The 13,808-nt window shown below is 42.8% G+C and overlaps 1 protein-coding gene across 1 annotated transcript in view; it reads right to left on the bottom strand.

Moving 5' to 3' along the window:
- Positions 1-5,033: 5,033 nt before the first annotated feature.
- The window catches only part of LOC306979111 (uncharacterized protein), a 60,653-nt gene continuing 51,878 nt past the window's right edge, over positions 5,034-13,808 (bottom strand). The window contains exons 41-45 of the mRNA XM_079577928.1: positions 11,894-12,013; positions 10,830-11,066; positions 9,945-10,116; positions 7,365-7,518; positions 5,034-5,878 (exon numbers count right to left, since the gene is read on the bottom strand). Of these exons, the coding sequence (XP_079434054.1) occupies positions 5,474-5,878; positions 7,365-7,518; positions 9,945-10,116; positions 10,830-11,066; positions 11,894-12,013 (1,088 nt within the window). The 3' untranslated portion in view covers positions 5,034-5,473. The remainder of the gene's footprint in view (positions 5,879-7,364; positions 7,519-9,944; positions 10,117-10,829; positions 11,067-11,893; positions 12,014-13,808) is intronic.

The following is a 13,808-nucleotide window of genomic DNA, read 5'->3' as shown; positions in this document are numbered from 1 at the left end:
TCATTGTCCATGAGAGTCTCCAGCAGGGATGTTCCTGAGTATACTTATCCATTTGCCACTTTTTTACTGCAAGGTTTATCACCACACAACGTTTTTGCAGTTGGATCTTTTGACAGTAAATATGCTTATCCATCTTACAGAATTCAAGGCTAAGTATAGAAAAACAGTTTATTGATGGTTACTAAGCAAAGGGCCGTGAGTCGCAACCCAACAGCTGATTCCAAACTCATCACTAACATATGGAAAAACTTGGTTTACAAAAATAGGTCATTTCAGAAATACATCTGATGCAATCACTTTGATGACTTCAAGAAGAGGCCGGGGGTCAGAACACGCCACCATGGAGCAGCGCCGGGCAGCTTTCATTTAGTCATGAGATTTATGGCTCTGTTATGGAAGCTCAATCTTTAGGATCTGTTCAACAACAACAACAACAACAACAACAACAACAACAACAACAACAACAACAACAACAACAACAACAACAACAACAACAACAACAACAACAACAACAACAACACACTAAACACACAGGACAGGCTGGAGACTGGTGAATGTCCCGCCTCATGGTGTTCGAGGTGGTAATTGCAACATGTAAACTCAGAGATGACCGGAGTGCTCCGAGTTCTGGCGACCCCCAGTGGAGAAGTGCAGCTAATGATCAATAACACTGCAGTGAAGAGAACGTTACTTTCAGTGTAATGTTATGTAGCATGTTTTGAATTATATCTAGTGTGGAGAAATGCTCATAAAACGTTAGCATTTATTAGCTAGCTGTTGTAGCATTAGCCCTGGGACGAAATATTATTTTACAATTCATCACAATACTTCTTTGTTGAAATATGTGTATCGCATTGCAATACTTTTGATACTCAACTCAGTTATAGAACAAATCAAGGCCTATGTTTTTGACTGAAGGATCATTTAGTTAAAGGAACAGTTTCCATACTGAGATCTGTTCTTACCTGAGCTTAGACGAGTTGATGTGTACCTGTCTGGTCTGTGTGTGGCCGTGGAAGAGCGTGGTCGCTTCCAACTTCACCCTGTTTGGAGCTATAGGAATATACTGGGAGAGGCCAAATGCTAACAACATCTTTTGTTGTTTTGCGTGACTGAGGGCACACACAAAGACCAGACAGGTACGCATCAACTCGTCTAAGCTCAGGTAAGCACATATCTCAGTATGGAAACGGTGGCCTGTTCCTTTAAGACCTGATTTGACGATGATTGCTTTAAACAATCAGCGCTGATTGTTTAAAGCACGTTTCAGAATGCTTTTCTGCCATTTGCGCTTTTCAAAGAATCAATATCAGACTGATTTATGTTTAATTGATGCATTTAGGAAACTCAACTTGCACTTTCTTATTAAATTCATAATGAAAACTCATAAATTGAATACTTCATGCATTGGAATATATTGTATCACAGCATGTACTTATCGGCCCCTCACATATTGGATTGTATCGTTCCAGGTCTGATGTTTTCATACGACTTTGTTCAGCTGGAACGCTCTGAGGTCGTAAGTCGGAAAAATCCTAGTTTCTGTGGCCTGGACACAGATTTGACATTCAAGTTTCAAACGTCATCCAACCATCATCATCAAACTGGAATCCACTGGGTCGACAAACGTTTGGTGATGATTGTCCCGACAACCACCTGAAAGTGACTGAAAGCGCGAGCTTCCCTCTGGCCTCCTCAGTAACCGGCCTGACTCTATATTTATCTGAAGGCATGAGCATAAACTGTGAAAACACACCAGGCGCTTCATCTGATCACTATTCTTCCCCGCACTATATTTGGAACATCTCTCTCGGCCAATGTTCCCGCTCAGACAATGCGCTGTTGTGGAGGAGTCTGCCCCATGACCAAAGCGTTAACTTAATCATCGTTTCACATAGAGTTCAGTGATGTAACCGGGGGGGGGGGACCTTTATCCAGGTCTCGACTGGAGCTTACAGTTACAGGCCAGTGTAACGCCTCATTTGAACGCTAAGAACTGCTCATCTAAGCCTCTTCCTCGTTATGATTGTCATGTTTTCGTCCTTTTTGGTTGTGTTTTTATCACATTGTGTTGTATTTTTGGTCACATTTTTGTGGCTTGATCACAGTTAACCTACTTTACACACACACACACACACACACGCACGCATACGTTTGTAATTCTATCTTAGTGAGGACACTCATAGACATAATGTATTACCCAGACCCTAACCCTGAACCCTAAGACCCGAACCTTAATCCTAAAGCCACATCTGGACCCTCAAACAGGCCTTCAAAGAAGTGAGCACCACCCAAAATGTCCTCCCTTTCCAAAAATGTCCTCACTCTGTTGGAAGCAAACTTACAGACTATTACTTTAAAGGAATAGGCCACCGTTTTTACATACTAAAATATGTTCTTACCTCACTTTAGTCGAGTTAATATATCCCCGTCTGGTCTTTGTCCGCGCGCTCTGTCACGCAAACGGAGCACATACGCAGCCTCTCCCACATGTCACATAGCTCCGAAAAAGCTCACGATAGAAGCTACCAAGCTCTTCCACGTGTTCCCTATTTAAATAAAGTTACGTGAAGTGTTTTCATGCGAAGTATATTTACACAGAAATGTAGCATGTCGATTTTATAAGCAAATAAAAAGGGGGACTATATTGTGAGGCGTAATGATACGAGGAGTAAAACGTCTGCGCAGTAACTCCTAAAGGTTATTGACGGAAGTGAGCGGGGGAAGTCTTTAGGAGTTACTACGCGGACGCTTTGCTCCTCGTATCATTACGCCTCACAATATAGTCCCCCTTTTTATTTGCTTATAAAATCGACATGTTACATTTCTGTGTAAATATACTTCGCATGAAAACACTTCACGTAACTTTATTTAAATAGGGAACACGTGGAAGAGCTTGGTAGCTTCTATCGTGAGCTTTTTCGGAGCTATGTGACAACTGGGAGAGGCTGCGTATGTGCTCCGTTTGCGTGACAGAGCGCACGGACAAAGACCAGACGGGGATATATTAACACGTCTAAAGTAAGGTAAGAACATATCTTAGTATGTAAAAACGGTGGCCTATTCCTTTAAGTAGAGCTTTTGAGGATCTGTACTTTACTCGAGTAAATGGTCAGAGCTTTTCCACTGCAGGTAAGGTGGCACCTGCAGAAGTCAGGATTCTAACCACCTTCCGATCACGGAACGACCGGCTCTATCATCTGTCGCCCCCTGTGGTGCAGCAGTAACTTCTTACTTTTTAAAATCCACTAAATCTGAAGGATGAATACAACACTTTCTGCTCCGCTATGTCTATAAAAGCTCTAAAGTGAAAAGTCCATTTGTCCATGTGTTTGGTTCGCTTTAAAAGCCTAATCGTGCTCACTCCAGAACAGTAGGTGGCGCTGTGCAGATGTACTATCAAACGCCACTGACTCGTGCCGTACAGAAGGTGAATTCAGGACAGATTGTTTTTTCTTTTAGAGCGAGAGTTATTTTTCCTAACACTTATTTAAACAGATTTGTACTTTCTACTTTGAAGAGTATTTAGTACTAACCTGGCTAACACCAGGCTGCTGTGTGGCTGCAATCATTTCAAACTGCACTGCAGTCTGGGGACCATGGCCCACATGTTCGCACAGATTTGGGACCAATCACAGAACGAGGCGGGACGGCAAGACGATGACGAGCTATTCGACATACGGAAGCTTGTAGTTTATTTACGTATTAAAAAAATAAATAATAATTTACGGATCCAACATGACAGCAGCAGACGCGATGGTATTTTTCGATCAAGCTTTAGGCCTTGTTCTAAATAGTTTATCTCAAAAGTTTACAGCGGGTACGTCATACGTCATCTCATACGATGATACGATTGGCTGTGGCCTCGTGCAGACGCATGAGAGACATTCGTGTCTGAATTGGTGTTAGCCAGGCTCATTTTGTACAGCAAATACGTGATATTTTGAGGAACTTTTACTCGTTTGGGGGGTAATATTTGACCAATAGTATCTGTACTTTTACTCATAATTTCAAGTACTTTGACCACCCACTGCCAGCCACTCACGTGGCCCCATGACCACGGCTCTTAAAGGAGCTATACCTGATTGTACAAAGAAACAGGGTCACTCAAATTTCAAATTGCTTTTTTCTGGTCCAAACTCATCTCAAACTTTCCTAATGCATTTACAACGTCAACATTCGTCACAGGGACTGAGTTTCACAACTTTCAGGGAAAACTGTCACTTCACTGTAAAAAATGCCTACTAGCCTGACACTTTATGTAAAGGCTTTAAAACCAGTATTTTTTGGCTAAATGTCTGCTTTTACCATATACTAAAGGACAAAACAAACTTTATTCCAATAACAGAAAATTAAAAAATCAAGGATATCTCCTTTAAAAAAACTAAATGCAAGTAGGTCATTTTTGCTCACTACTGCCACCTCAGGTCTTATGTGTAACTGCAGTCTCTATATTAAGCTCGTGCATAACGACACTTCGGACCCGAAGCACCACCTTTGTGAGTGACAGTGCAGGGTTTTAGAGGCAGTTGTGGTGAACAGGTCTGAGCTCATTCTACACATTAGGACATGGAGGAACATGAAGGGGGAGGAAAATACTTCATTTTAACATTTTTAAACTCTGTATAGTCCCTTTAAGCTTCAGAATAATGGTGTGCAAAAAACAGTTAGTCATGCTAATGGCTAACGTTATATTTCTTCAAACCAGATATAATTGAAAACATGCTAACGCGACGCGCTCAAAGGTGTGGAGGAAGTATGTGGAGCTTTTAACCTAAATGATAACACAGAGGGGCACAAGTCCAATCATCCCTCTGGTTCTCTCTCCACACTGCCTCACATGCTCCTCTCTACATTCTTCCTGGGTATTCTTTAGAAATCTGCTCCATTATAATAACCAGACGTTTACACTACAATAGTTACAGAGACAAACTCGAGTCGTACACTTAACACTACTTTATTTCAGTGCATGAACAGTGCGGGTACGAAACAAAGATAGAACTGTAGAAAACACTAAAATACTGCACAGAGAATGCTACCAAACAAAGCAGGCATCATCAAACATCAGGATAAAAAAGAAAATAGAAAAAGAACTGTCGATTTAAGAGGCACATTAAAAACTAAAATCAGTGCAGTAGAAAGTGCAAATATGGAAATTATTCTGGCCATCAGAAGTGAAGTTTGAAAGTCATTTGTCAGTGTTTGCTTTCAATTTCAAATTCAACTTGTATTATACATATATTTACTGGTCCTTAAAATAAAATGGTCTAAGTTCAACCTGTGACCTGTTAAGTAACTTAAAAATATTACTTTGACTAAAAATCCATAGCCCCCCTGATTTACTCAAAGGCATGAAGCATTAAAAAAGAGAAATCTTCTCAGAAAAACAAACTTCACATTCCAGGTCAAAATCCCAGAGCTTTCTTTAAAATTCCAAATGTGACGACACAGAAAACGTCCCATACAGATTTGGCTACACAAAGATATACAGGTCGAGGTTCTTGGTGTGGAGGTGCTGTGCCAGGTTCTGGATGCGGCACAGGCGGACGTTCTGGGCGTCTCCGGCGCTGTACACCCTGAAGATGTGATAGTGCTCCTTCTTCTTGAGAGCGAAGTCCAGCTCGTTGGCCGACATGTGGATGAAGGCCTTCTCCGCCTTGACGGTGGATTTGACCTCGACGTAGACGGCGCTGTCGTCGGGGCTGAAGGCCAGTTTGAAGTCGTAGGGCTGGCCGCTCTCGCCGCTCTCGTTGCACCACTCCACCACCGAGGGGCGCCCTGGAGCCGAGCTGTCCCTCCAGTGCAGCAGGAAGGAGTGCACCAGCCGCTCGCCCCACTCGCCGATCTCCGACAAGTCCCGCTGGTCGGACAGCACCACCTACGGGTCAACGGGTCAATCAGATCAGATACACTTTCAATTTATATGAGCTGCAGATACCGAGCACGTACCTGATACAAAGACACTAAACCCAAAACACACGGCGACTGTACATGTGAAAAGAAACAAAGCCAATGTGCCACTCCGTCACTACGCTGCCACATTCAGCCAAACTGCAACTTTATGGACTGAATGAAGGCATCAAAGAGGTCAATCCTACAATCCTGTTTTCTTTTTGTTGAAGTCATTAAAAAGTAGGACGCTGTGTAGCTTCAGCTTCGTAGCAGTGTGTTTTTGTCGCTTATTACTTGGTATTAGCGAGGCTAAGCTAACAAAGGATCGTTACCGGACTGGACAACGAAGTACGGACCCCAGGTAGTCACTCTGAGTGCCCGCGTCGCTCAGAGTACCTCTGGCAACGTGGGAAACCAAGACAAGTGGCCGCGGATCGGGGTGGACCTTTGTACTGCTGTATCTGGACCCCCGTGCTGCCCTCAACTGAGCCGAGGACGACCCATTACCTGGACCAGTCTAGTGGGATTAACACGTTACAAGGTCCTCTGCATTTGTTTGTTTTGGCTCTCTGAGTGAAGCGACCATTTTTTGTTTTTGGTCTCTACGTTCCCAAGCAACGATACAGGCCTGCAACGTAGGGTGTGTTGTGCCGGCTTAGGACTAGGTTATTAGCCATTGTATACACATGCTTCTCTTTATTATTGTTTTTTTGTAAATAAATTGTCGATATCGTTTTATACTTTACCTTGTGTTTGGTGTTAATTTACTTTTGGGTCAGTGATTTAAGCCCATTTAGATTTTAGTGCTAATTTCCAATTATCCTAAGTCAATATTTAACTAAACACTTAACCAACTTTTTTGTGCTGAGAAACACTTTATGTGACATTTCTAAATGCCACATAAAGTCTTCAAGAAGACTATTGTTGACAGCTCCCCGTCAATTATTTGTTGTTGATGTAAACTACAGTATTTTATTCTTTTTTTGTCTAAACCCATATCCAGAGCTTCCTCCACGCGGCTCTGTCCCAGTGTGCGACAGTTGGAAAGGTCCTCTGTGCCTAGTTATGGAGACATGCTACTGATCTTTAGTCATGGAGCTCTTTTTCTACAAGAAACTCAATGTTTGAGAGGTTTTCCCATGTTCAGATCTTCTCCATAGAACACACTCTCTACACGAACTTCTTCACCCAGTTGTCCAGTTGTTTTGTTTTCATTTCAAGATTGAATTAACCTGGATGACTGTGAATTTACACAGTTTAATTCAAAGCACACGTTTAATTGCGTGTGATTACATGTACGTGATGACATGTTTTTACAGTTGTTTGGTGTCACTGCCCTGTCTGTTTAGAAGGTGTCTGTTCAGTTGTATGATCTGGAATGTTCCACAGCTGTGCGGTTTTCTGAAGAAGTCAGTGAATATAATAAGATGATGTGGAATGGAGTGAAGCAGTAACAGACACAGGACACTCACAGTGGTGGGCTTCTGACAGGCGATGGCCATGTCCTCCATGAACTGGTCCTTGGTCCACTGGGGGAAGTCCATGATGAGAGGAGGCCGAGGGGCGTCTACAGCCGCTGTGCCCTGGAACACTCCGGAGACCAGCACCGCATCTGGGCCCAGGGGTCTGGGAGAGAAAGGCATGAGGCAGACATGCTAGATCATCCACTACTGAAGATCACCCACTACTGAAGATCACCCACTACTGAAGATCATCCACTACTGAAGATCACCCACTACTGAAGATCACCCACTACTGAAGATCATCCACTACTGAAGATCACCCACTACTGAAGATCACCCACTACTGAAGATCACCCACTACTGAAGATCACCCACTACTGAAGATCACCCACTACTGAAGATCACCCACTACTGAAGATCACCCACAACTGAAGATCACCCACTACTGAAGATCACCCACTACTGAAGATCACCCACTACTGAAGATCATCCACTACTGAAGATCACCCACTACTGAAGATCACCCACTACTGAAGATCACCCACGACTGAAGATCATCCACTACTGAAGATCACCCACTACTGAAGATCACCCACTACTGAAGATCATCCACTACTGAAGATCACCCACTACTGAAGATCACCCACTACTGAAGATCACCCACTACTGAAGATCACCCACTACTGAAGATCACCCACTACTGAAGATCACCCACTACTGAAGATCACCCACTACTGAAGATCACCCACTACTGAAGATCATCCACTACTGAAGATCACCCACTACTGAAGATCACCCACTACTGAAGATCAGCCACTACTGAAGATCACCCACTACTGAAGATCACCCACTACTGAAGATCACCCACTGCTGAAGATCATCCACTGCTGAAGATCATCCACTACTGAAGATCACCCACTACTGAAGATCACCCACTACTGAAGATCAGCCACTACTGAAGATCACCCACTACTGAAGATCACCCACTACTGAAGATCACCCACTACTGAAGATCATCCACTACTGAAGATCATCCACTACTGAAGATCATCCACTACTGAAGATCACCCACTACTGAAGATCACCCACTACTGAAGATCATGCACTACTGAAGATCACCCACTACTGAAGATCATCCACTACTGAAGATCATCCACTACTGACGATCACCCACTACTGAAGATCACCCACTACTGAAGATCACCCACTACTGAAGATCATGCACTACTGAAGTACTGCACTGTTAAGTAATATTACTCTTCTAATAACAACAAGACTAAATAAGGACGAAACAACATTTCGTGCCCCGACTCGAGATCTTGCAAAATGAAAAGAAAAAACTACATTGTGGATTTGCTTTCCTCAATGTGCTGCAGCTTCGCAAAACTCCCTGTGCAGAAATGCAATTGACACAACATGCACACATGAAAAGCTACATCCCAGCGTCTGTGCTTCATGCCAACAGGATCAGACTGAAAATCAGTGCTGAAGTTGGTGGGAAGGACAAGCTCCATAAAGAAATGACATGTGTCTGAAGAACACAGTAGGACAAGCTCCATAAAGAAATGACATGTGTCTGAAGAACACAGTAGGACAAGCTCCATAAAGAAATGACATGTGTCTGAAGAACACAGTAGGACAAGCTCCATAAAGAAATGACATGTGTCTGAAGAACACAGTAGGACAAGCTCCATAAAGAAATGACATGTGTCTGAAGAACACAGTAGGACAAGCTCCATAGAGAAATGACATGTGTCTGAAGAACACAGTAGGACAAGCTCCATAAAGAAATGACATGTGTCTGAAGAACACAGTAGGACAAGCTCCATAAAGAAATGACATGTGTCTGAAGAACACAGTAGGACAAGCTCCATAGAGAAATGACATGTGTCTGAAGAACACAGTAGGACAAGCTCCATAGAGAAATGACATGTGTCTGAAGAACACAGTAGGACAAGCTCCATAGAGAAATGACATGTGTCTGAAGAACGCAGTAGGACAAGCTCCATAAAGAAATGACATGTGTCTGAAGAACGCAGTAGGCCAATGTGCCTTAAATATCTTTAACACAAACCAGGAAGGTATAGCTGCGGTGTTTTTTGGTACAATGAAAATGCAAAGATCAGACAAGGTAAGTCCCGACTCACTGACGCGCTGCCGCTATGACCAGGGAAACCTACGTGGACACTTGGAGAACCCCACACAGAAAGGCCCTGCCTGGTCTGGGAGTCAAACCCAGAAATGTCTTGCTGTGAGGAAAGAGATGAGTGCTAACCACTCAGCCACCATGATGTTAAAAGAGTTACTTCCAAAAGCTTTATCACCCAAGACAGAAAAGACTTGTGATTGTGATGCCACACTCATAGCCTATATTCTCAAGATAAATGGGATTGTCTGATGAATTTCTCCATAATCAAATAAAGGTTTTTGTTTGCAATCTGGCTAAAGTATTATAAAAAAGAAATATATTATAAAATGTTTGAACAGTATGAAAAAATCTAAATCATGAATGGTAGGTCTTGTCTATGTCTGGTAAAATCGGACTAACTGGAGGGATATTTACAAAAGAGAGTGTTTGTGAGTGCGTACAGTCGGTCTGCAGCCTGCGGCGGGTCAGTGGCGGTCAGTGGGCTGGAGCTCTCTGAAGGCTGTGCAGATGGAGCAGGAGCCACGGTGTGTTCAGGAGCGCTGGGAGGTTTGGGCGCTCCAGGGGTCTGGTCTCCGCTCTCTCTCCCGGGCTGGGCTCTGTCGTGGGACGGCTCTGTGGAGGACAGACCCACTGTCAGCGAGAAGACTGCACATTAGGGAACACTAGAAATATGCCTACTTAAAGCAACACTGTGGAGAAATACATCAATGTCCCCATACTGCAATACATCATGGTTTAAGCTCATCAGTTAAAACAGCTGAACAGACACCTGTTTTAACTCTCCTGAAGAAGTCACACGCGCACGCACACGCACACACAAACACACGCACACGCAAACACACTGTTAACACTGTTACAGAGTTACTGACAGCCTATAGGAGAAGTCTGTGTCAAAACACGAGGGGCCAATTCTCCCAATCGTGGCCCAAAAAAGAACCACGCTCTCCAAACCCCAGGGCTGAACATCATAAATGACCCACCAGTGGTTCAGGAGGTGCATCCTAATGAATGTTAATAGAACTGACAGCATTTAACATTTTAATAGTACTTGATCTCCGATGTGCATTATTATATTATCAAAACCATCTTTTGGGCCATAGGTTCTTTGCTAGAGGGCCAGATTTTGCCCCTTAGCCTGATGTTGCCAAACCCTGGCCTATAGCATATATTTGTAATGCTGGCGTTCAATTGTTCGACGTTAAATGTTGTTAATGGCAACATCTCGTTAGTAAGGGGAGCCACTCACACTCAGCATGTAAGTTTCATCATGGTTTAGTTGGATATTAAGAGAGAAAAGGTAAGACCACAGTCAGACTCGTGCTAACCTGAGGGCCAACTGCCTGTGGGGGTAGTAGGAGCAAGGGGGTGTTGGCTGTGGACCCTCTGGATGTTGGGTTCTCCGCCTCTGGCCTGGTTCTCCTGCCCGCTGCTGGGATTAGGATTGGTGGTCACCAACGGGCCCCTCTCCCTGGGCTCCAGGCCTGGCTCGTACACCCTATCTTTGGGAGGAGCAGGAGGGGGCCACATCTTGTTCACAGCCTCCACCACACTTCCATCTCCAGCTGTGGGCCAACACGGTCAACAGTTATCATTTAGGCTCATGGCATTTCAATGTAAGGACGTCATCATTTTGGAAGAAATCTTGAAGAAGAAATAACTGACTCAGGCCCTGCCTACACGTACCACGATTTTTCTGTAACCGTACAAAAACAGATCCTTTGGAGAACAGAAGGTACATTCCACTCCACATTCCTTTAACTCATGCATTTCACCAGCCTTCATTGGGGAGCTTTACAGTTTTAGCAGCCCCGCCCCCATTACCATGACCTCAAATACAACCAGCACTGTCTAATGGACTCGGTATGCTCGAAGTTCTCCTCTTATTTTAGTTGAGTATTGATCAAACATGAGTCTTTTTGTTAAGTTAGCTTGCTTGCTCAGCCTCCAGGCGCCGAGAGCTTATCTGAGATGTCTGACCTGATTTTTGTTGTAATAGTGGAACAACATTCATTTTGTATATTGTAAACTCTGACATTTGTGGGAAAAAAACACTGTGCATCTATTTATAAAGTATTATTAAGTAGTATCAATTTCATGAACTTTTAGGCTAATTTTCTAGCATTTCTATAACAGCGAGCCTGAAAAGTGACCCTGCAAGTTATGCCTATAAACTCTTCCTGTGAAGATCTGGGATGCTACAAACACTGTATGTTAGGAAAGTAACATAGCAACAGTTTGATTGGACGATGACCGTTTGGGGTCAGTTGGCCTGTGTTGCTATACTGATATTATCTACATACAAGTATGACCACATTTCAATATCAATTAAGATTATGAAATGTCCATAAAATTAGGTGAAATGAAGCAAATGGCAGAGTGGGGAATTTACTTTTGCGGGGAGCTCCCATGTTGCTGCTGGACGCTCGTGGGGGCCAGCACACCAGGGTCTGCTCCCCACTGTCCTGTGGGGGCCGAGAGGGCTCTTCTGTCAGGGGGGGCCTGGAGAACACTGGGGAGGGACACACACACACACAAACACAAAGGTTTCAGACATCTTTTAATGATTCTTTCCCCTTTAAAGTCAGTCCATTTTAATATGTAGCGTCCAGTGTTGTTGATAAAACTCTGAAAACCCTTTTCAGTGCCTTCCTTTGTAAGATGAAGAAAGGCATACAGTCACAACATTCATTTCCCTGCAGGTTAGCCCACACGGAGAGAAGATTGCAGATCGCCGGGTTACGTAAGTGGCTTTAGGCATCAGATGATGTCTGGCCTTTTGCTGCAGCGAAGATGTGCTTCTTTCCCCGTCAACCTCAGAGACAGACACTAATTCTCCCACTCCTATATGTGCACTTCTGCACAGGGAGGAGAGTGCACTCACGGGAGATACAGGTTATTATTATCTTTGACTCTTTGCCCACATATGACTTTGATTATGTATTACAATCCACAGAACAGACTTATTTGTAAGAACCATCAGAGGAATTTAGCAACTGGCTTGAATTTGAAAAGCCCTTAGATTGCTAGTTTTTCTAGTACATGGAATACAATTAGTTTTTTAAAAGCAGACATTTATGACAATCCTTTCAATGTATTATTGATATACTAGTATTATTATATACTACCTTACTGGACATGAACACAGGATGTTGTGACAACAGAAGTAAACAAGGCCAACTGTGGCTGTGCAATAGTACTGTACTTAAGGGCCATGAGGGAGTCCTTGGTTTGACCTTGGGACATGAAACTCTTCCTCTTTAACTTATGTTTTACAAATGTAAAGGCCCTACATCATACAAAATATGATGTATTTAATATGATGGAGCATGTAATCATGTGGTAATCCTCATCACAAACGTACCTGGACTGGTGCTTTATAATCATTATATTAAAATTTAATGTTAATGGCACTATACCAGATTTTTTCTAGTATCGGAACACATTTTGTTTTGTCCTCCTAATATATTGTAAACTCAGACATTTGTGGGAAAAACCCTGTCCATCCAATTACAAAGCATTGAAATCAATTTCATGAACTTCGAGGATAGTTTTCCTGCATTTCTGTAACAGTGACCCTGAAGGTTGGAATGTGTGAACTGTGAAACGTGCCGATAAACACGTCCCTGTGAAGAACTGGAATGCTACAAATGTGTTAGGAAAATTAGGAATGAATTTGGACCACAACTAACATTCATTTAGTGGCTTTTTCATGAAAAAAAAAAAAAAAAAAAAAAAATTAAGTATAGAACTATACTAAGAAGAGTAAATTAGAGTATAAAAAAGAATGGTCTCTTGAGAGAGATGTACATATAGCCAGGGGAGCAAGAGTGTGACTCAACGACCACACTGTAGCGGTGTTACTCCTGTGCTCAAGTCTCTCCACTGGCTTCCTGCTGAATCCTCCTCCTCACGTATACAGGCGAAACTCAGAAAATGAGTTCATTCATTTCTGTAATTCAACTTAAAATGTGAAACTAATACCTGATATAGACTCATTAAATGCAAAGTGTCAAGCCTTTGTTTGTTAAAATTGTGATTATGGCTCACAGTCCATTTTTTTTATTAACATTTTATGAGGTTTTTAATTTGGGGTTTTCACAAACTGAGCCATAATAATCAAAATGATATATTAGTTTCACAGTTTAACTTGAATAACAGAAGTAAATGCACTTTTTAATGATGTTCTGAGTTCCCGAGTTTCACCTGTTACACCATAGAACAGGGGTGTCCAACCTTTATTACTCTGTGAGCTATTTTTACGTGACAAAAAGCTACTTACGCTTTGATAGCACATATAAACAAGC

This window comes from Gobius niger, assembly GCF_951799975.1.
Source record: "Gobius niger genome assembly, chromosome: 19".
NCBI classification, from domain to species: Eukaryota; Metazoa; Chordata; class Actinopteri; order Gobiiformes; family Gobiidae; genus Gobius; species Gobius niger.
The sequence above is the reverse complement of the archived record's forward strand: the minus strand, read 5'-3'. Positions and strand labels throughout refer to the sequence as shown.